The sequence below is a fragment of the Elephas maximus genome, chromosome 4, assembly GCF_024166365.1.
Source record: "Elephas maximus indicus isolate mEleMax1 chromosome 4, mEleMax1 primary haplotype, whole genome shotgun sequence".
In the NCBI taxonomy this organism is placed as follows: domain Eukaryota; kingdom Metazoa; phylum Chordata; class Mammalia; order Proboscidea; family Elephantidae; genus Elephas; species Elephas maximus.
The window spans coordinates 75167993-75190436 of NC_064822.1; the positions used below are offsets into that span (position 1 = coordinate 75167993).

The 22444-nt window shown below is 39.3% G+C and overlaps 1 protein-coding gene across 3 annotated transcripts; it reads left to right on the top strand.

Annotated features, from left to right (window-relative positions):
- Positions 1–1914: 1914 nt before the first annotated feature.
- MGST1 (microsomal glutathione S-transferase 1) lies at positions 1915–22444 on the top strand. Of its 3 annotated transcripts, none has more exons than XM_049882562.1 (4): positions 1915–2023; positions 8442–8591; positions 11265–11359; positions 21827–22444. In XM_049882562.1, the coding sequence occupies exons 2-4, from the start codon at positions 8466–8468 to the stop codon at positions 22071–22073; spliced, it is 468 nt and encodes a 155-aa protein (XP_049738519.1). In that variant the 5' UTR covers positions 1915–2023; positions 8442–8465; the 3' UTR covers positions 22074–22444. The 3 variants fall into 3 exon arrangements, with proteins under 3 accessions (XP_049738519.1, XP_049738521.1, XP_049738522.1); XM_049882564.1 differs by having other exon boundaries at positions 1938–2037; XM_049882565.1 differs by lacking the exon at positions 1915–2023 and adding an exon at positions 2617–2713.

Genomic DNA, 22444 nt, shown 5'->3' on the forward strand with positions numbered 1-22444 from the left:
TCAGATTTTAGAATCAAACCAAGTACTTTGCATAAACTAAATAAATGTTTATTGAATTAAGTGTATTACAGTCAGAGGCTAACATTGTACTGAGCACAGTGTCATTTTATTACGTACGGACAACAATTGTTCATGATTCATTGATAGCAGGAGCGCAGTAAAATTTATTCATTGATTAGTCGCTAGTGTAAATATACTTCATAACTAGAGCATCAGATGAGTCAGTGCCTCCTTTCTTTTCAAAAACATGTTAGAACTGTTCAACTGACAACATATGATAAAATTATTAAAATAATAGCTCTCCTGTATTTTTTCTGTAATGCTAACCTTAAGATTTGGGCTATATCACCTCATAATAAATGAAAAAGTCTTTTATATACTTGTTGTACTAAACTCTCTTGGAGAGAGTTCAGGATGGAATTATTCATCTAAAATTCTGTCCTATTCCAGTGAATGTTACAACCAGATTCTAGTGTACTTTAAAGAGAGTGGTGAATAAATATAGTTTTCAAAAGACACAGACATGAAAATGAAGTACTAATGTGTTCTGATGCTAGATTTTCCTATACTCCTACTGATATTCTTGTGTAGAAATTGTTCTCAGGCCTGTGATTAATTTCTGTTTTCTAAAGCAAACTGGATGTTCTTCCTTTTTTGGTAGAACATGGACTTTCCTATCAAATGCTAGACAGACAGCTAGTCCCAGGAGAATTCTTTAAAACCTAAAGAGAGAACATTAAGCCTTAGAAGGAAGTACAAATATTTTATTTACATGTCGTTGTTGTTGTTAGGTGCTGTGGAGTCGATTCCGACTCATAGCGACCCTATGCACAACAGAACAAAACACTGCCTGGTCCTTCACCATGCTCACAATCATTACGCTTGAGCCCATTGTTGTAGCCACTGTGTCAGCCCACCTCATTGAGGGTCTTCCTCTTTTCCGCTGACCCTGTACTCTGCCAAGCATGATGTCCTTCTCCGGGGACTGATCCCTCCTGACAACATGTCCAAAGTATGTAAGATGCAGTCTCGCCATCCTTGCTTCTAAGGAGCATTATGGTTGTACTTCTTCCAAGACATTAGCAGGTGGTAACGGTGTGAGAAGTATGGCCCTGAAAGAAGTTACATAGATTGCAATCATAAATCCTTATATATTTTAAGATAAACCCACGGTAGATAGACATAAATATTCTTGCAGGGACTAGGAAGCTTGGAAATATCCCTAATCTAGATGTTGATGTTACAATAACAATGCCTTTCTAAAACACTCCTATGAATGTCCCTGTAAAAACACACTAAGCTGATTGTGTAATGAAGGGATCCAGTATAATCTCCCTCAATTACATTTTGGACTCTGAATGCAAGGGGACAGAGTGACAGTTGTTTATTGTCACAAATTTGGCCGATGACATACGATCTTTACTAAACGTTACATTGTTTCCCGCCAGCCTTTTGCCCAGCCCTTGCCGCTAGTGCAGGGACGGTAAAGTTCAATGGAAGGCCAGTTCATCAATATCTAATTCGTATATTTTTCCTAGAGATTTAAATTGTCTATAAAGTTCGAAATTCAACATTAAGTTCGTTTGAATTGCTTCCAGCTGAGTAAAAGTTAACTTCCTTTCCCTTTCTTCGCCACTCCCAACACTGAAATGATCGAGGGTACAGAGTTCCGATACAAACCGCTAGCGTCCCCCTCCCCGTTGAATAGACCCAAAAAACCCGGTGCCGTCGAGTCGATTCCGACTCATAATAGAGAGGATGGCATTAAGGGAATGAGAGCTTCTAAAGGCTCCAAACAGCAAAATTCAAAGGGAACCGGTAGGCAGTGGTTACTCCGGGAGAGAAAAATCAGGCGATTTAGGGGAGGGGCTTGGAGTTCAGTTTAAGCGCCCCAGTGCAAATTAATAGGAAATTAACCGGAGAAGAGGCGGCGCCTGCGTCCCGCCCGCGCAGTAAAACTCAGTGCCCGCTCAACGCGCCTGCCCGGGACTGGTCTGCAGCTTTACTTCTCTTCGGATTCGCAGTACGTGCCCGGGGGTAGGCTGTGGGAGGAGAGGGTGTGGAGAAGGTGGCGGGCCCTAAGGGGAAAGGTTGGTGGAGGGTGTAAGGTTTGAGAGGGCTCCGCCAGCCTGAAAGTTCTTTGCTCCATTTAGCTGCTAAACATTTTCTTTGCAATCTATCACTTCTGAAAGGGAACTGTGTTCCTGTCCTCTTCTAGGTAAGGTTTCCCGTTTGCCAAACTCCAGGAATGAAACTTCAGGGGATACATGTTTTAGTGATGAGTTAATCATTTTTAATTTTCAAACCAAAGTAGCGTCCTGCTTGAAAGGGTCCCTTGAAACTTTTGGAGAGTAAAAGGTACTTGCAAATTGTGGTTTAAGCAGCTTACCTGAGTGGTGCAAATGGTTTATGTGCTCAGCGGAAAGACTGGAGGTTGTAGTCTGCCCAGAGACGCCAGGGAAGAAAGGCCTGGCAATCTCGAAAAATCAGCCACTGAAAACCCTATGAGGCACCGTTTTTCTGTGGCGCACATGGCGTCGCCAGGAGTCCGAATCTACTCCAGGGCAACTGATTTGGTTGTATTTTTGTTTGTTTTTCACCATAAGGGTGTAAAATCCTGCAGCACCTGTGATTTCATGGACATATCAGCCTTTGCACTCATTGAAAGGGAGGTTTGCATCTCTAGGTTCACTTTGATACACAAGAGAATCCGGTGAGTTTTAAAAATAATAATAATAACTGGTACATAATGAAGTGCAGGAGGATGGGAATTAGACCCTGAGATGTTATTATAGAGAGCTGAATGGAGAGCTAAAGGTTGAAGCTCCTTGGGAGGGTTCTCAGCCCACCCTCCCCCCCTCCCCAATCCATCGGAGAAGGAAGCCATGTGGGAGGAATAAAGGAGCAGGGAAGCTTTCTTTGGCAGTTAAGCTATTAGAAATGGTTGCTATCGCTGAGACTGGGGTGGTGAAGAGAGGGTACAAGTAAGTCTTCCAGTCTCCCTGCTTCCTTCTAAACAGTCCCAAGGCCTCTTGGTAGTCCCACCACCGGTTTTATTTTCTTCTCCTTACTTTCTGAGTGGGCTGTAATCAAACATTGCTGAACAGCACTTAAGCCAGTCAAGCCTGGAGTTCTTAGGGGCCTAGCCTGCCTGGAATGCCGGGCTGGGCACACCTTCTGTGTGTGCGGGAGGTGTGGTATGCCGGAAGTCAGGATGGTGCTGGGCTTTGGTGGCTTCTGCTGCTCCCCAGTTAGGAGGACATTGTGCGCAGACCATGTTTGGTAATTTTTTAAAATGGCAAATTGGTCCAAATTTGAGCTTTGTGACAGAGAAGAAAAATTTTTCGAAGAATTTGTTTTAGAGTGGAGTTTTTTCCCCCAAATCTTTGAGCCTGGGAAAGAGAGGGCCAGCACAGTTGCCTGAGAACAGCCTCACCCCACATCTTACCCCCCAGACAACCAGCATTTCCCTCCTCTGGGCTTGGAAGCCCCCTTTGCATGAGACTGCAGTTCCCACACATCCCTTAGGAAATTCTGGAACTGATAAACAGCAACATGGCCACTGAATCCTCCTTTTTCTTTATCTCAGGTATAGCATTCCGTTGGTTTCAAAAGACACAAACTTGCAGAGTCATGGCCTGTGGCTGTAGGCCCAGAATTGCCTTGTGTTTCACAATATTGTGTAGAAAGGCCACACACAGCTGAGAAATAAAGAACTTTGCTCTTTTTGGCCAAGAGCCTGTGAAGGGGAGGGGGGAGGGTTTCACAATTGAGAGCTTGGAAAAAAAAAAAAAAGCCCACACAAGAATGGGATTTCAGAGGAAAAGAGCTTCAGGAGGTGAAAACATCTAGAATTCTTAGCCTTATTAGTGGGTAGCCCACGAGTTAAACAGTGAGAAACCTGAATTCTGGTCCTGGTCCCTCCACTGTGAACTTGGGTGAAATTACTCACTGTACCTCTTTTGGCTTGTCTCCTTATATATAAAAAAGGTGAAGAAAAGTAATTACTTGCTCTTTCTACCATACAGTTTTCAGATGAAGTGTGATAAAGTATGTGAAAACTTTTTGAAAGCTCTAAACTTGTGTCCTCAGCACTTAGAACAGTGCCAAAGTAGGAGCTTATTTGTTTAACAAATGCTTGTATAGCACTTGGAAACTTTGGGTGGTGCAGATGGCTGCTGACTGAAAGGTTGGAGATTCAGGTCCACCTAGAAGCACCTCAGAAGAAGGGCCTAGTGATCTACATCCAAAAAAATCAGCCACTGAAAACCCTATGGAACACAGTTCTACTCTAACACACATGGGGTCCCCATGAATCAGCGTAACTGGTGATTCAGGACTTACCACATCTCAGTGGTTTTCTAAGCACTTTTCATATATCACTTATTTAATCCTTGTAAGAATCCTGTGAGGCAGGAATTACTACTAACCTCGTTTTGCAGGTAAGGTCACAGAGAAGTTAAATAACAGCTAATAAGTGGCAGAGCCGGGATCCACCCAGGCTGTCTAGTTCCAGACCTGTGCTCTCAAGCTCTCTGCTCTGCGTCATCCTTAAAGGCAGTTATGTTTGCATTAGGGCACTGAGCCTTGGTCTCTGGCATGACAGGTGGAGATATTCACTGCTATGCCAACCAATGAATTGATAATAAAATGAACAAAGCACTTTGCAACTACGGTTTATCATTTTAATCATTTATTTTCTGTGATTCGTAATCAGGTTCCCTGTTTTTCTCTGCTTCCTTTCCTAGAGTATTTCTGTCTCATTCCTAGAATACTCAGATCACTTAACATTTCACTTGCTTAATTATGATTGCTACCATACTGCTAGCCTCCCTCCTGGTGACCTCCCTGGTAAAAAGCTTTCAGTAATTGTGTATTTGCCTGCACTGCTCCAGCCATGATAATGGCTTGAATGTTGTGTAACAGGCTCATGGTGACTTACTGACAAATCAGCTTTGGAAGAAAAAAAGTCTGAACTGGCTTTGCCTTAATCCGTGCTATAAATGACTCCAATTCCTTAAAGCTCTCACTGTTACTACTTATTACCCAGCCCTCATGTGTGCTGGGAAGTGGAAGATATTGGTTAGGGGAGGCGGTTCATGGACTTGTAGGGTGTGGTATCAGAAGCTTGGTGTTGGCCCATCTCCCAAAACCACACACAGGGAGTTAAACCGCATCGTTGCTGTTTGAGAAACTTTCTTTGCGAGGCGCACTTTTTATTTGTTTTTCACATTTAAAGAAAAAGCTTCCTACTGCCCTTTCTCCCCAATGGCAGACATCTTTGTGTTCTTTTCCTACCTTCAGTTCTGGAAAGCTTTCGCTTTTTCTCTACACTTACAATATCTGTTTTCACTGAGGAAAAAAAAAAAAACCTGAACTTTTGTTCCATTGGTAAATAAATTTTATTCTGGGGAACGTAAGTAGAGACCTACATAGTCTTCTACTTTTAAAATTATCATTAAATAGCAACACTTTGTACTTGATAACATTTTCTTGATTTTTTAAATCAACATCTCTGCTGTTTTTCTTCGGATCTCTGCCTAGAGGCATAGAACTTAGAGATCCTTTACTAACCTAATTACTTAATATGAGTTCCTAAGGACAGTGCAGTTTATTCATGACTTTCACACCCTCAGTACTCAGAGGTGGTGCAGATGTATTAATTGTTAACTAAAACTATTATCTCGCACTGAGAAAGTACCTAACGTACTTTGCTTTCAAGGTTATTGACTGGTGGAGGTGAATTAAGTTATCATATGTATTTTGTTCTTTTCAACTAGAATATGTATAGAATATATAGTTTCAGTCTGCCTAAATCCAGAGTATATTTTTGCCTGAAGAAATAAAAATAGAGGTTTGGTTAGAAAGCTTTGGGTTTTTTTCATCTGCTAGATGGGAATGATAGCACCTGCCTGACTGTGTAAACAGAAGATGAAGAAAGAAGGTAACAGAGGAAGAGGTGCCCTGTGACGTGCCCGCAGTTTAGTCTGTGTTAGTTGAATCAGAATTAAGCAGTTTACAGTCTCTTGAAGGAGATGGTGCCAATGTGGTTAGTGCAAGGGCTTTGAAGTCAGAGAGACCTGGGTTTGTGTCTTCTTTTCTTCATCGGTAAAGTGGATGTATTTGTGAGGATTATATGATAGTTATAAGGATTATGTAAGGTAATATATATAAAGTACATGGCATACTTGGGTTCATAACAAACTTATAAAATCAAACACATATGTGTATGAATTGATTTTCATCACAATTGGCAGAAACATATAGACAACTGTATGACCAGCAGCAGTGTATAGAAAAATATGTGCACTTATGGATTATTTCTTGGTAAAGCAGAGGGTCAGTGAAAAGGAGGACGATCCTTAAAGAGGTGGATTGACGCAGAGGCTGCAAGAGTGGGCTCAAGCATAACAATGATTTTGCAGGACTGGGGAGTGTTTTGTTCTGTTGTACATAGGGTCGCTATGAGCCAGAACCTAACAACGGCACCTAACAACAACAACAGCAACATAGATTACTGGTAGATGGGTAGAATGATCAGAATTTGATAGATGTCACTCTGATAAGATCTCATGGAGGAGATGAGTTTTAAAGGCAGGACCTGACATCCTGTAGAAGAGAGAATATTTCACGCTAAGCAGGTTAAATAGTGTCTAAGTTAGAGTGTGAGAAAAGATGTGTGGTTATATGGAAGTGATATGGAAGAGATAGGAGAAGCAGATAAAAGGGCTTTGTGGCCAGGCATTATGCTAAGCATACTCCAGAGGTTATTTCAGTTGAACCCTGACAACAACCAGTCATTAAAAGCTATTACTATTCCCATCTTATAAATGAAGAAATTTAGTTTTACACAGCTGAAATCCCTCAAACGAGGTTAGACAAATTGTGGGATTTGATAATAGAACAAGAAACCCATTGCTGTGGAGTCGATTCCAACTCATAGCTAGTCTATAGGACAGTATAGGACACATAGGGTTTCCAACGAGTGGCTGGTGGATTCAAACTACAGACTTTGGGGTTAGCAACCAAGCTCTTAACCACTGGGGTCCAAATAGAACAAGTGGAGGTTGTAAAGAATGACATAGGATAGGGAGTTTAAATTTTAATTCTTATGCTAAATTCCTGCCCAAGTAGGAATCGACTTGATGGCAGTGGGATTGCTCTATGGGTTGCCTTCATTATCACTGTCGTGGCCTTAATTTGCCTCCTGAGCACATGCCAAATTAACCTTCCAACTCCAGATTCAGATAGTTACATTCAGTTTACTCTCAATAGCTTAAAAAAAAAAGTTGCTGTTGAATTGATTTTGACTAAAGGCTACTCCATGTGTTTCAGAGTGCAACTGTACTCCATAGAGTTTTCAATGGCTGTGATCTTTTAGAAGTACATCACCAGGTCTTTCTTCCAAGGTACCTTATGAGTGGATTTGAACTGCCAAACTTTCTGATAGTAGCCTAATGCTTAACCTTTTGTGCCACCAGGAACTCCTGATAGCTTTAAAAAAAAAAAAAAAAATTTTTTTTATGGATGTAAATAAGGAATGTAAAATAACCTGAAGAGTCATGTAAAGCTAATCTTCCTTGCCTTACCATTCTTTCTATGAAAGTACCACAAATACCAATTCCTTACTTGCATTTGCAAGCTTATTACTTTGATGTTTACATTATCCTGCTTCTTCACCTGTGTTGGTATTAATGATGATCATAATGATCATAATAAAGATATAATAAATTTTATCTAGAGTTGTTCATTGGCCAGGCATTGTGCTAAGCATATTCCATAGGTCATTTCAACTGAACCCTGACAACAACCCAATCATTAAAAGCTATCACTATTCCCATCTTATAAATGAAGAAATTTAGTCTTAAGGGGTGAAATCCCTCAACCAAATTTAGACAAATTTTGGGATTTGAATTCAAACCCTGGAGCCTGAGATCTTGAATATTACTGAAATGACAAAAAGGTATAAAGCTTTTTCTAAAGCAGGACATATCTTAGAACTTAGGCATTCTCAATATCACATCAATGGCACTACTGTGTACATAGTTTGATGTTTCTAAAGAGACCAATCCATGACATCTGGTCTTTTATGTCCAACCTTTTGTCTCATCTTGATGCAAAAATGATTTTAGTCTATCGTTAGAGCATTCTGTCCATTTATTTTTTGGTTGTATTACCCCCTACTGTTTCACTCAGTACTTGGTTAGGTGTTTCAAGCTTAATGATGTAGAACTAGAGAAACATAATTCTGATTATTTTGAAATCTTCAAAACTAAACCATCACTTTTTTTTGTTCTGCAAATAGCCCAAGATATTTATAAGAACGGTAAGGTTAAGGCTGCAATATAAGGACACCAAGTGACCATTGAGAGTTATACTGGGTATCCATCCCTGCCTGCTTTTTCACATTTTCCCCGTTTTGACTAAAATCTTTTTTTTAGGATTCCAGACCACAATTGAAAAAAATGGTTGACCTCACCCAGGTAGCCGAGAATGAAGCATTCATGGCCTTTGCCTCCTATGCAACAATTATTCTTTCAAAAATGATGTTTATGAGTACTGCCACTGCATTCCAGAGATTGACAAAAAAGGTAAGAAATTCAGAGGTAATGTTTTCTTTCAAGAGTTGAAATCCTGGAAAGCAATTTTCTTAATTTACTTCTTTTTTTTTTGGTTAAGCCCGGTAACACATTGTTTAATGCTGCAGTGAAATGTGCAGTCATTTGGTACAGATGGATCTGATGTGTTTATGGAACAGTTGCTAGTAAATGGTTTTTTCATTGTGGATTTTACCTTTTGTCATGCTGCTTAGTGATGGAGACCTTTGGAGTATCAAAGTTTCAAAGAAACATTCAATGGTTTTGGAGTCAATTAGAGTTAGAAAATAGTTATTTCAAGACAGTTAACTGGTGTTTTCAGCTCTCTTATAGGTCAAGGGTATGATTTTGGGGACAAAAAAAAGGCTGAAAATTAACGTTCATATTCATACAACAGAGCGTCTTATGATTGCGACAAACCATTTGAATTTTGTACACTTCCCGCTTGTTAAATGCTTAGTATTTCTTTAAAAAAAATTTATTTTTGTTGTTGAGAATATACAGAGAACATAAACCAGTTCAACAGTTTCTACATATACAATTCAATGACATCAAATACATTCTCTGAGTTGTGCAACCATTCTCACCCTCCTTTTCTGAATTGTTCCTCTTCCATTAACATAAGCTTACTGCCTTCTAAGCTTCCTGCCTAACACCTTGAGTTGCTGTTGTCATTCTGATTCCATACAGTTCCTTAAAAGGGCACAATGTTCAAGGCAGACATTCTTTATCAGTCAAGCTAAACTTTGCTTGGTTTAAAGATGATCTCAGGATTTTTTTGTTCAGTGTTTAAAGGTTATCTCAGGGCATCAGTTTTGGCGGGGGGGTCATCCAGCCTCAGTGGCTCCAGAAAATCTGGATTCCATAAGAACCTGAAATTCTGTTCCGCATTTCCCCCCTTTTGATCAATATTCTCCTATAGAATGCCTGATCAGAACATTCAGTAATGGTACCCAGGGGCCACTAAGTGGATAATATTTCTAATCTGTATTAGTAGAATGGTTACTTAAAAAAAATGGAGAAACGGGGAAAGTTCTAGAAAGGTTTTGTGCATAGATTCTGTATTCAAGTAGGATTTATGGCACAGTGAAGAGTAAAGCAAATTTAATGATTTTTATTGGTGCAACTTGAGTTTATTCAGCAACTTCTTCTTCTTGGAAACCACCTGTCCTGAGTTTTTGCTCTCCAGAGCTTTTCTTTCATTACACCTGGAAACAATAACTAGGAAATATTTTAGGGAAAATCACAGTCTTCATTACTTCCTTGGAAGTAATCCCTTCCCAAGGACATTTGCATTCTAATGGAGCACATACCCACATGTGTAAATGTCTAATGGGATCAACTCCTAATGGGACAATATGCTGAAACAACCAGCTACAAAGTGGCTGTCTACCATGAGGTCCTCACTGTACTCTAGAAACATAATGGCACCAATGAGGGCAGGAATATACCCTTTCTTAGAAAAATACAAAGGAATTCAAATTTGTGAAGTTCCAGTGATATGGGCCAGGGGCCATGGTGCTTTTTATATGTGGTAGATAACTATATCATTTTATGTAATCTTTACCAACATCATGTGAGATGAGGGTTATTCTGCCCTATTTTGCTGATGAGAAAATTGAAACTCAGACAAGTTAAGTAACTTAACCAAGGTTATACCAGTAAAGGGTGATGCTGAGATTCAAATCCATATTGGTTTGAAAACAATCTCATTACTTTCCATTGCAATACATTTATTTATTTATTCAAAATATATTAATTGAACTGCTAGTGTGTGGCAGGCATTTATTTAGGTGCTGGGAACATGGTGATGAACGAGACAGATCTGACCTAATGCTGGATCATATCTCTGCCCATCAGTTCTCCTCAACATCTTTGTCTCGAATAAATTCTCATATCACATAAAGAAAAATGTTGTTGTATTTATAAGCTTAAATTAAGGCTAATTTTATAGTTTGCATTTTTCTTTATTATAAATTATTAAACAGTGGAACATACTTATGCATATTTTAAATTTCAAAGGATGGGGAAATAATTTCAAACAGCATAATAATTGCCGGAAGGAATTCATAACCCTATGCCCTAGAATCTGTGCTTGTTGTTTACAGGAATGCAATTCAGCTTCTTACATTTCACTGTATTATTCAACTGAAGGTTTTATCCAGCTGGGGGAGCCAGAGGTTCACATATCCTAACGACATCCAAAATACCTTTTCTATGCGCCCCCCCCTTTTATGCTCCTCACCTGTTCTCTACTATCTTTGGCAAGTGAACTTACTACTTTCAGATGAATCAGTCAGTTAATACACTTAAGGGAAGGTGTGTCCATATAACTATGAAAAAAGATGCCAGTTCACTATTATAGTAATCAACGACAACTGAGGGTTATACTCTTCTTCCCATTTTTGCTTCCTTTACACTATTTTTATACTTTGGTTTTTATTTAAGTTTTTCTTCATGGTTGTCTTTGATTCTTTTATTTTGCATTGTTAATAAACACTCATGTGTAAACTATAGATGATCTCTCCCTCTGAGTTTGGTTTATTTCTCCAAATTTTCTTTCCCTAAGGGGCAACCTGAATGTCTGTATTTCTCCCATTAAAATGCAAATAACTCATTAGGTAGGATACCCCCATGTTCGTAACCTTTTCTTGGTATTTGGAATAGGTTTTTGTCAACCCAGAAGACTGCGCGCATTTTGGCAAAGGAGAAAATGCCAAGAAGTATCTTCGGACAGATGACCGAGTGGAACGTGTACGAAGGTAAACCACTGTCTCCTGAAGTCATTTACTTTTGCAAGAATTTTGAAGATGAAGAAAGTCAGTCATCTCACCTATCCCACAGATAATTTAGGGATCTGGAAGTCTCTTAAGTTTCACTGCGATTGCATATGTTGCCAACGTTACAATACTTTGTATTCTCATTGTTGGGGTTAATGACTTTATATAGGGATGCATCAAAATAATGGAAGGAGGGGGTACATTGGAAGCTAGCTTCTTGCAGGTTCATCATCTTTATCAGAAGTGAGACTATCTACTTTTGTAAAGGGTCGAAAAACTGAATAGGTTTGCACAGAATTCAAAATATGAAAGCTGACACTCTTTGGAAAAATAGGGAAATCAATTTCTCTCTCTCTCTCCTTTGAAGATATTATGGTTCATGTTTTGAGAATTCAATGAACAGTGAAAAGCAATAAGCAAGGATACCATCTCCACAGTCTCCAAACAATATAATTAATATACTTATTTTATAAGTATAGGTAAGATATTTATAAGTACATTGAATTCTAGTTCTGGAGGTGTATTTTTTAATCATTGTCATAGAAGGACACATAATTTGCAAAGTTTTCTTAAATTGAGATTTCATTAACCAGTGCTTTAGTCAAAGTTTTATACCATTTTCTTATTTAATATTTTCTAACGCTCATCCAAACTGATACAGTTTAGGCACGTTCCAAGCATAAGTAAAGTTGTATAAAAATAAGGGATCGGTGAAGAATTTTTATAGCCATACTTAAATGTAGAGGTATTTAGTTTTGTGATGAATTGTTTAGATAAGAAATATAAACGTTATATTTGGATATATGTCCTCAATTTGGTGAGTATGAATAAATAGAGACAGAGAAAAACTTTACCTCTGTAATTCAAGTATCAGATTTGGGTTATCCCCTTTTTTAAATAGTTTATTTTTTGTTGTCGTTGAGAATATATATAGCCGAGCATACACCAGTTCAACAGTTTCTACGTGCACCGTTTAGTGATGGTGATTACATTCTTCAAGTTGAGCAACCGTTCTCACCCTCCTTTCTTGCGTTGTACTTTCCCTATTAGCATAAACTTACTGCCCTATAAGTTTCTTTTCTAATCTTTCAAGTTGCTGTTGTCAGTTTAATCCATATAGATAGATCGTAAAAGAACACAGTGCTCAAGGCAGACATTCCTTTTGGTTAGCAGCCATAGCACTTAACTACTATGGCACCAGGGTTTCCCTTTACTAGTTAAGCTAAACTATTGTTTGGTTTTAAGAAAACTTCAGGGGATATTTTTGGTTTGTGGTTTAAAAGATTATCTCAGGGCAGTAGATTTGGGGGTTCATCTAGCCTCCATGGCTTCAGAAAGTCTGAATTCTACAAGAATTTGAAATTCTGTTTTGTATTTTCTCCCTTTTGATCAAAGACACTTCTACAGAATCTTTGATCAAAATGTTCAGTAATGGTAACCAGACATCATCCAGTTTTTCTGGTCTCATGGCAAGGAAGGCAGTTGTTCAAGGAGGCAATTAGCCACACATTCCATTTCTTTCTCTTATTCCTGATGTCCTTCTTACTCTGATCCAGGCAAATGGAGACCAATAGTTGAGACCATCTTGACTGGCCACTTATAAGCTTTCAAGACCACAGGCACTACATAACAAACTGGGAGACAGAACAGAAGCACTAATGGTGATATTAGGCCAATTAACTGGGATGTCCCATGAAATCATTACCCTAAACCACCAAACCAAGAAACCACATCTCATGAGGTGTTTGGGTGTATATAAGCAGCCTTAGCAACTACTCTTTTTTTTTTTTGTTATTGTAAATATATCTATTCCACAGTTTTTGTCAATTGCAGTTCAGTGACAGGTACAGTTTTTGCAGGTGTACACCTTATTGGGAAACCCTGGTGGCATAGTGGTTAAGTGCTACGCCTGCTAACAAAGAGGTTGGCAGTTTGAATTCATCAGGTGCTCCTTGGAAACTCTATGGGTCAGTTCTACTCTGTCCTATAGGGTCGCTTTGAGTTGGAATTGACTCGATGGCAATGGGTTTGGTATTTTGGTTTTTTACACCTTGTTGACAGAAATTACATTAATCAGCTGTGTAACCTTTACCCTTAATCAGTGTGAATTTACCATCACCATAAACTGAAACCAGTACTCCATAAGCAATAACTTCCCATCCACCTCTCCCTCCAGCCCCTGGTAATCACTAATAAATTTTGGTCTCTACATTTGCATATTCTTGTCTTTTTGTATAAGTGAGGTCATACAAAGTTTCTCCTTTTGTGATTGACTTCTTTCACTCAGCATAATGGTTTCAAGCTCCATCCATGTTGTAGCATGTATCAAGACTTCATTTCTCTTACTGGCTGAGTAGTATTCCATTGTATGTTCGTACCACATATTGTTTATCCTTTCATCTGTTGATGGACGTTTAGGTTGTTTCCACCTTTTGGCTATTGTGAATAGTGCTACAATGAACATTGGTGTACAAAGTCTGTTCAAGTTGCTCCTTTCAAGTCTTTTGGATATATTTCTGGCAGTGGAATTGCTGGGTCATATGGTAGTTCTATTTTTAGTTATATATATATAATTTGTTATCCCTTTTTGGATTACATGTGAAAGTCTGAAGCACCTCCCAAGATTTCTGCAGATTCCCTAATGATTTACAGCCTTAGGACTAACTCTGGATCTGGATTCCTGCATTTGTACATATTTTTCATATTCCTCATTTTATGAACCTGGATACAAACTTAGCCATTCCTCAATCTCCACTACAAATCAAGTAAAAAAAAAAAAAATGGGTAAAATAGATGACTAAGTTGAGGTGGGAATGAGTGCAGAGGAACTTATAGTATGGTAACAAACATTTCAAGTTGTGTATTAGACCTCTGTGCTCTTACTGTGCCATTTCTTGTCCCCACTCCAGAAGTTTATACTATACCTTCTTCACCTCAAGGAGGGCCAAGCATTACACCATTTTTGCTGGCTCCCCTTTAGCCCTATGCTGGACCAAAATTAAACCCACTTTCTCGCTCATTCAAAACAGTTTTATCTCAAGTTATTTAACAAGCGAGGATGCTTTTCTTCTAAGAAGTCTGTGCTAGATATTTAGAAAATAATTTTAATGTCTGATCCACTTAGGTTATGTACTTGTTTATTCAGCAGTCCTACTGAGTAAATCAGGTTTTACCAGAGCTTCCAGACTAAGGCAGAATGGGAAGAAAAGCCTGATGACTACTTCTACAAATCATCCAGTGGAAACCTTATGGATCACAAGGGTCCCATCCAGTTGTGCATGGTGTCACCACGAGTTAGGGGCTGACTCAGTAGTAGCTAAAGCAGCAACTGAGTAAATCAGCCAATCTTGAACTGGGTTGCGCCAAGAATAACCAAAAACCAAACCCATTGCCGTTGAGTCAATTCTGACTCATAGCGACTCCATAGGACAGAGTAGAACTGCCTCATAGTTTCCAAGGAGCGCCTGGCAGATTCGAACTGCTGACCTTTTGGTTAGCAGCCATAGCACTTAGCCACTATGCCATCAGGGTTTCTGTGCCAAGAATATGAAGATGAAAGGGCTTTGGGACAAAGAGTCATTGTGAAAATTTCAACAGGTACCAGAAGAATGACAAATGCGTTATGAGAAAGTATAAAAATTAGAAAAGGTGAGAGAAGCTTTGTGAAGTTACCAAAACCGCTAAAGAGACATTAAGCAGTTTAAAGCTTTGTCTTGTCCTTGCTGACCTTCCCTTCTAGAACAGACAGCCACATGCATGATGCTAATCATAAGCCAGTAAGACTGGAAGGATGATCCAGGTACCTAAGTCTCGAGCGTGAAAGCTTTATAAAAGATATTTTATTTTCAAAGTCCAGAATTATGCTCCCCATCCTTTATGCCCCCTCTCCCTGCATCCATGGTATTGTACTTCTAGAAGAGAAAGCCATTATCTAAGATGATCTTTTAGTCAGGCAAGCAACAAATAAATTTTAGTGAAATGACCCCTAGTTCTGAAAAGGGTCAGTGTCCTTGAGGAGGTACAGCAACTGTGTGCACAGTGCCCCCTGGTGATCAGACACTGGCTTTTCAGTGAGGCAAGAGAAGGAGTATTGAAGAAGATAAATGTTTTCTTTCTGATGGTATTTTTGAGACCTTTTATCAGCCCCAAATATTTTTTGAGACCTCATTGACCCAACTCAAAAGTTCCTAATAAAAGCCTACTTTTAGAGATGCTTTTCAGAGAAAGAGTTTCCAGAGTCTTCCATTTTTAACCTGGACTTTTTCCTCTCTTCAACTTGTAATTGTAAAGCTGTTATTATTAGCGTATTCCAACCGTAGAAAGTGAAGGGGCTACAAATGAAATGAAAGGTATGCTTTCAGATATGTGTTATTGGGTAAATTAATAAATACACATGACATATTAAAAATATAATATTTATTGAGGTGTCAAGATAAGTGACTTTAAGTATTTGAGTCTGAACAGACAGAGATCAGTGATGGTTGGAGAGCACTTTACATATTTATTTACTTAATCCATTCTTACCTTATTCTGAAGAGGATCAAAACCACATACGTTCAATGTTGTAGTTGTTAGGTGCCGTTGATTCAGTTCCGACTCATAGCGACCCTACGCACAACAGAACGAAACACTGCCTGGTCCGCCATCCTTACAATCATTGTTATGCTTGAGCTCATTGTTGAGGCCACTGTGTCAATCCATCTTGCTGAGGGTCTTCCTCTTTTCCGCTGACCCTGTACTCTGCCAAGCATGATGTCCTTCTCCAGGGACTGATCTCTCCTGTCAACATGTCCAAAGTATGTAAGATGCAGGCTCACCATCCTTCTAAGGTTGTACTGCTTCCAAGACCTATGTGTTCGTTGTTTTGGCAGTACATGGTATATCCAATATTCTTCACCAACACCACAGTTCAAAGGCGTCAATTCTTTGGCCTTCGTTATTCATTGCCCAGCTTTCACATGTATATGATGCCATTGAAAATACCATGGCTTGGGTCAGGCATACATTATTCTTCAAGGTGACATCTTTGCTCCTCAACACTTTAAAGAGGTCCTTTGCAGCAGGTTTACCCAACACAATGTGTCTTTGGATTTCTTGACTGCTGCTTCCATGGCTGTTGATTGTGGATCCAAGTAAAATGAAATCCTTAACAACTTCAGTCTTTTCTCTGTTTATCATGATGTTGCTCATTGGTCCAGTTGTGAGGATTTTTGTTTTCTTTATGTTGAGGTGCAATCCATACTGAAGGCTGTGGTCTTTCATCTTCATTAGTTAGTGCTTCAAGTCCTTTTTACTTTCAGCAAGCAAGGTTGTCTCATCTGCATAACACAGGTTGTTAACGAGTCTTCCTCCAATCCTGATGCCCTGTTCTTCTTCATATAGTCCAGCTTCTCGGATTATTGAATAGGTATGGTGAAAGGATACAACCCTGACGTACACCTTTCCTGACTTTAAACCACGCAGTATCCCCTTGTTCTGTCCGAACAACTGCTTCTTGATCTATGTAAAGTTTCCTCATGAGCACAATTAAGTGTTCTGGAATTCCCATTCTTCACAGTGTTACCCATAATTTGTTATGATCCACATAGTTGACTGTCTTTGCACAGTCAAGAAAACACAGATAAACATCCTTCTGGTATTCTCTGCTTTCAGCCAGGATCCCTTTGACATCAGCAATGATATCCTTGGTTCCACGTCCTCTTCTAAAACCAGCCTGAATTTCTGGCAGTTGCCTGTAGATACACTGCTGCAGCTGTTTTTGAATGATCTTCAGCAAAATTTTGCTTGTGTGTGATATTAATGATATTGTTTATAAATTTCCACATTTTGTTGGATCACCTTTCTCGGGAATAGGCATAAATATGGATCTCTTCCAGTCAGTTGGCCAGGAAGCTGTGTTCCATATTTCTTGGCACAGATGAGTGAGCACCTCCAGTGCTGCATCCATTTGTTGAAACATCTCAATTGATACCCCATCAATTCCTGGAGCCTTATTTTTTGCCAATGCCTTCAAAGCAGCTTGGACTTCTTCCTTCAGTACCGTCGGTTCCTGATCATATGCTACCGCTTGAAATGGTTGAACATGGACTAATTCTTTTTGGAATAATGACTGTGTGTATTCCTTCCATTTTCTTTTGATGCTTCCTGCATCGTTTAATATTTACCCCATAGAATCCTTCACTATTGCAACTTGAGGCTTGAATTTTTTCCTCAGTTCTTTCAGCTTGAGAAACATTGAGTGTGTTCTTCCCTTTTGGTTTTCTGTCTCCAGCTCTTTGCACATGTCATTATAATACTTTACTTTGTCCTCTTGAGCTGCCCTTCGAAATCTTCAGCTCTTTTACTTCATCATTTCTTCCTTTTTCTTTAGCTGCTCGACGTTCGTGAGCAAGTTTCAGAGTCCTCTCTAACATACATTTTGGTCTTTTCTTTCTTTCTTGTCTTTTCAACGACCCCTTGCTTTCTTCATGTATGATGTCCTTGATGTCATTCCACAACTCGTCTGGTCTTTGGTCACTAGTATTCAATGTGTCAAATCTATTCTTGAGATGGTCTCTAAATTCAGGTGAGATATACTCAAGGCCATATTTTGGCTCTCGTGGACTTGCTCTGATTTTCTTCAGTTTCAGCTTGAACTTGCGTAAGAGCAATTGATGGTCTGTTCCTCAGTTAGCCCCTGGCCTTGTTCTGACTGATGATATTGAGCTTTTCCATCATCCCTTTCCACAGATGTAGTTGATTTGATTTCTGTGTGTTCCATCTGGTGAGGTCCATGTGTATACTCACTGTTTATGTCAGTGGAAGAAGGTATTTGCAATGAAGAGGTCATTGGTCTTAAAAAATTCTGTCATACCATCTCCAGCATTGTTTCTTTCACCAAGGCCATATTTTCCAACTACGAATCCTTCTTCTTTGTTTCCAACTTTCGCATTCTAATCGTCAGTAATTATCAATGCATCCTGATTGCGTGTTTGATCAATTTCAGACTGCAGCAGCTGATAAAAATCTTCTATTTGTTCATCTTTAGCATTAGTGGTTGGTGCATAAATTTGAATAATGGCCGTATTAACTGGGCTTCCTTGTAGGCGTATGGATATTATCCTATCACTGACAGCGTTGTACTTCAGGACAGATCTTGATATGTTCTTTTTGACAATGAATGCAACCCCATTCCTCTTCAAGTCATCATTCCCAGCATAGTAGACACTATGATTATCCAATTCAAAATGGTCAATACCAGTCCATTTCAGCTTGTTAATGCCTAGGGTATTGATGTTTATGTATTCCATTTCATTTTTCACAATTTCCAGTTTTCCTAGATTCCTACTTGGTACATTCCAGGTTCCGATCATTAATGGATGTTTGCAGCTGTTTCTTCTCATTTTGAGTCATGTCACATCAGCAAATGAAGGTCACGAAAGTTTTGCTCCATCTACATCATTAAGGTCGACTCTACTTTGAGAGGAAACCCTGGTGGCATAGTGGTTAAGTGCTACAGCTGTGAACCTAAAGGTCAGGATCCACCAGGCGCTCCTTGGAAACTCTGGGGGGCAGTTCTACTCTGTCCTACAGGGTCGCTATAAGTCGGAATCGATTCAACGGCACTGGGTTTGGTTTTTTTTTTTGTTCTGCTTTGAGGAGGCAGCTCTTCCCCAGTCATCTTTTGAGTGCCTTCCAACCCGGGGGGCTCATCTTCCAGGACTATATCAGACAGTGTTCCAGTGCTATTCATAAGGTTTTCACTGGCTAATGCTTTTCAGAAGCAGACTGCCAGGCCCTTCTTCCTAGTCTTAGTGTGGAAGCTCAGCTGTCAATTTGTCATACTGTGGGGGCGTGCATGTTGCTGTGATGCTGGAACCTATGCCACCAGTATTCAGATACCAGCAGGGTCATATGTTCAATACAAAAAGGTAAAAAGAGTAACGCAGTCAGGGCAGCTCGAGAAATAAAACCCAAAAGAAAGGAAGTAATCCATGGGTTTGGTGTTAGGGCCAGGAGACGTTTAGAATACACTGCCTGCAAAGGTAGAGACTGCCCCTTCACTGAACGTGCTCAGTGGAATCTAGATGACACTCAGTGGGGACTCTGTAAAGGGACTGAAGCATGGGCAAGGGGTGGAACTAGATAACTTCCCTTCTGGTCCCAATGCATGAACAAAGTTTATTGAGAGATTATTTTGTGTGGATCACTGTCAGTTCTTCTATTGTGAGGCAATAAAAGAGCTTTAAGGTTGGGTTTCTGCCCCTGAGAGGTTTATAACTTTTACCTGAGAATAAAACCAGCAAGCATGTTGTAATTAGAGAATGATATAACCAGTATCCCATTAGACGTTAAGTTGTGGGGTAGAGGATATAAGTAACCTTGGGTATTTGGGAATATTTCATGAAGAAAGTACTTGAAGGCTATTAGGATTTGGAATGAGGAAGATGGGGGGAGCGATCATGTCAATTTGGGGAAATTCCTGGGAGTTTAGACACACTGCTGTATGCTTTGAGTTCAGAGGAGCTGAGGCGAAGATAAGGGAGTCAGGAAAAGTCTGTTGTGAAGCTCGTTTTGTAGTTGGCCACCCCTTGACAATTCTCAAAGGTGTGTAGTAACTCCAGTCCAGGTCAAGTAGATTCTGAGATTCAAGTGCTTCTGGTTTGAGGGAGTGAGGTGTGATTGTAGCATCATGAGCACAGAGCAGGTCTGGTGGGAAGGTTAATCACACAGGAAATTTGTACAAAGGGCCATCTGTCCAAAGGAAATAGGATAAACCAAAAAACAAAACCTGTTGCTATTGAGTCAATTCTGACTCATAGCAACCCTATAGGACAGTGTAGAACTGCCTCATAGAGTTTCCAAGGAGCACCTGGTGGATTCAAACTGCCAACCTTTTGTTTAGCAGCTGTAGCTCTTAACCAGTACATCACCAGGGTTTTCAGGAGATAGAACAGGAACATGGAATTGTGGTAGAGAGAGGAATACAGACCCAGGTATAGTATGGTCACACATGAAGACTGAGATCCATCTGGGAATACATTTTGGTAGCTGTCTGGAAATGGCAGTAATGTGAAGGGAGCTACCACTCTCGAATGGTAGTTCTTTATTTAAACCCTTTCAAACATTTACTCTTCTAGGTTGCCAACAACAGCCCAACCCTGTGCCATCCAGTTAATTCTGACTAATAGGGACCCTACAGGACAGAGTAGAACTGCCCCATAGAGTGTCCAAGATTATAAATCTCTGCAGAAGCAGACTGCCTCATCTTTCTCGCGAGGAACAGCTCGTGGGTTCAAACCACTGACCTTTTGGTTAGCAGCTGAGCTCTTTAACCACTGTGCCACCAGGGCCCCTTTCATCTAAGTTACTGCCACCTATTTTACATTTTTATGTTGTCGTCTTTGTCATGCAACCTGAGGGTAATCCAAGGAAAATAAGAGAAAGGAAGGTCAGGAAGGATAATGGTGATCATTGAGCAGACAATATGTAATAATTATATTTTTTGCTTAAAGAGAAGAAAGTAACATAAACAAATATTTTTTTTAATTTGGAAATACATATCAGTAGCTGATATACTCTATCAGTATCTCCATTTCTAGGCTAGATTAAGTATTTTTTAATTTCGTAGATTTAAATTGTGACGTCAGATTTTAAAATTAAGTGCTTTTAAAATCTTGAAGTCGTAAATAGATACGTCTTGTATTCAGAATCATAGCTAGCAAAACCAAGGGTGCCAGATATTGAAGGAAAAATTGTGTCTAAGCCATGCTTTTGGCCTTGTTCTAGCTGTTGTATAAAGGCATAATTTAGGAAATGCCTTTCTATCTCCCTTTAATGCCTGTAATTTTTGTGCATACTTTTTACTTTTGCAACATCACCGTTCTAATTCCTTTTGGGCTTTGAGGACAGGTTTTCTAGTTATTGTGTTATCTGGATGTTGAGAGCATGATGTTCTTCGGAGGAAATTGATAAATCAGCTCTTGGCAACTTAATGATTGGGGTAAAAGGGCAAAGATTCTCCCAATAATCATTTCATAGACCAGCAGATGTGAGAGAAGAGTCTTAGGAAAATCAGAACCAAAAGGCTTTTCTTTTGGGAAGAAGAGTTCTTTATGAGAAGAATCTCGAATTGCTAATGTATGAGCCTCAGAAGGAAAACAAAAAGTACTTCATTTCTACAAAAATGAAGGCAGTTTTATTATATAGATGCATGCTTGATATTCTAGAAACTGTAAAATGACTTCTCTCTTATATGCTGAGATACAGTAAAAAGAAACAAAAATAATGAGAAGTTCTAAATAAAAGCCAAGTGGGTAAGGAAACGAGCCAATTTGAGAGTAATAAAAGGAATCTTACGTTGCAAATTAAAGATCCAGTAACACTTAGGTTTAGTTTTGGAGAAGGAAGGATGAGTACATTTCTACTGATTTTGAAATTAGCATCTATAATAGACACCTTTTCCCACAGAGCCCACCTGAACGACCTTGAAAATATTGTGCCGTTTCTTGGCATCGGCCTCCTGTATTCCTTGAGTGGTCCAGATGTCTCTACAGCCCTCCTGCACTTCAGGCTCTTTGTCGGATCGCGGATCTACCACACAATTGCATACTTGACACCACTTCCCCAGCCAAATCGAGCTTTGGCTTTTTTTGTGGGATATGGAGTTACATTTTCCATGGCGTATAATTTGCTGAAGAATAGATTGTACCTGTAAGGAGAGTCATAAAACTCAACATCCAGTTGGCTTTTGTTAAGAATTCTGTACTTCCAGTTTATGATGAATACTTTCTTAGGTTTTAGGGGGGTGGCAAGGATTTAAGAATTGGACAAAACTCATTTTGAATATTAGCATCCACAGTGTCCTTCATTCGTTTTATGTTTGCACTAGAAATCTAACATAATGATTCTTAAATCTTTTGCCTTATTTTTAAAGAACTTTGTTATACATGTTGATTATGGTGTAGTTTGTAACTTTCGCTTGACACTTCATATTTTTACTCTATGAAAAGAACAATTACATGTGTGCTAAACTTATATTTCTATATTGTTGAAATGGGCACATGAAATAAAGAATTTAAATGATAA

Excerpts from the sequence above, each read along its gene's own strand:
- MGST1 (XM_049882562.1), top strand. The coding sequence starts at position 8,466 with ATGGTTGACCTCACCCAGGTAGCCGAGAATGAAGCATTCATGGCCTTT. Across the intron at positions 8,592-11,264 it reads TCCAGAGATTGACAAAAAAG|GTTTTTGTCAACCCAGAAGA; the intron begins GTAAGAAATTCA and ends TATTTGGAATAG. Across the intron at positions 11,360-21,826 it reads CGAGTGGAACGTGTACGAAG|AGCCCACCTGAACGACCTTG; the intron begins GTAAACCACTGT and ends CTTTTCCCACAG.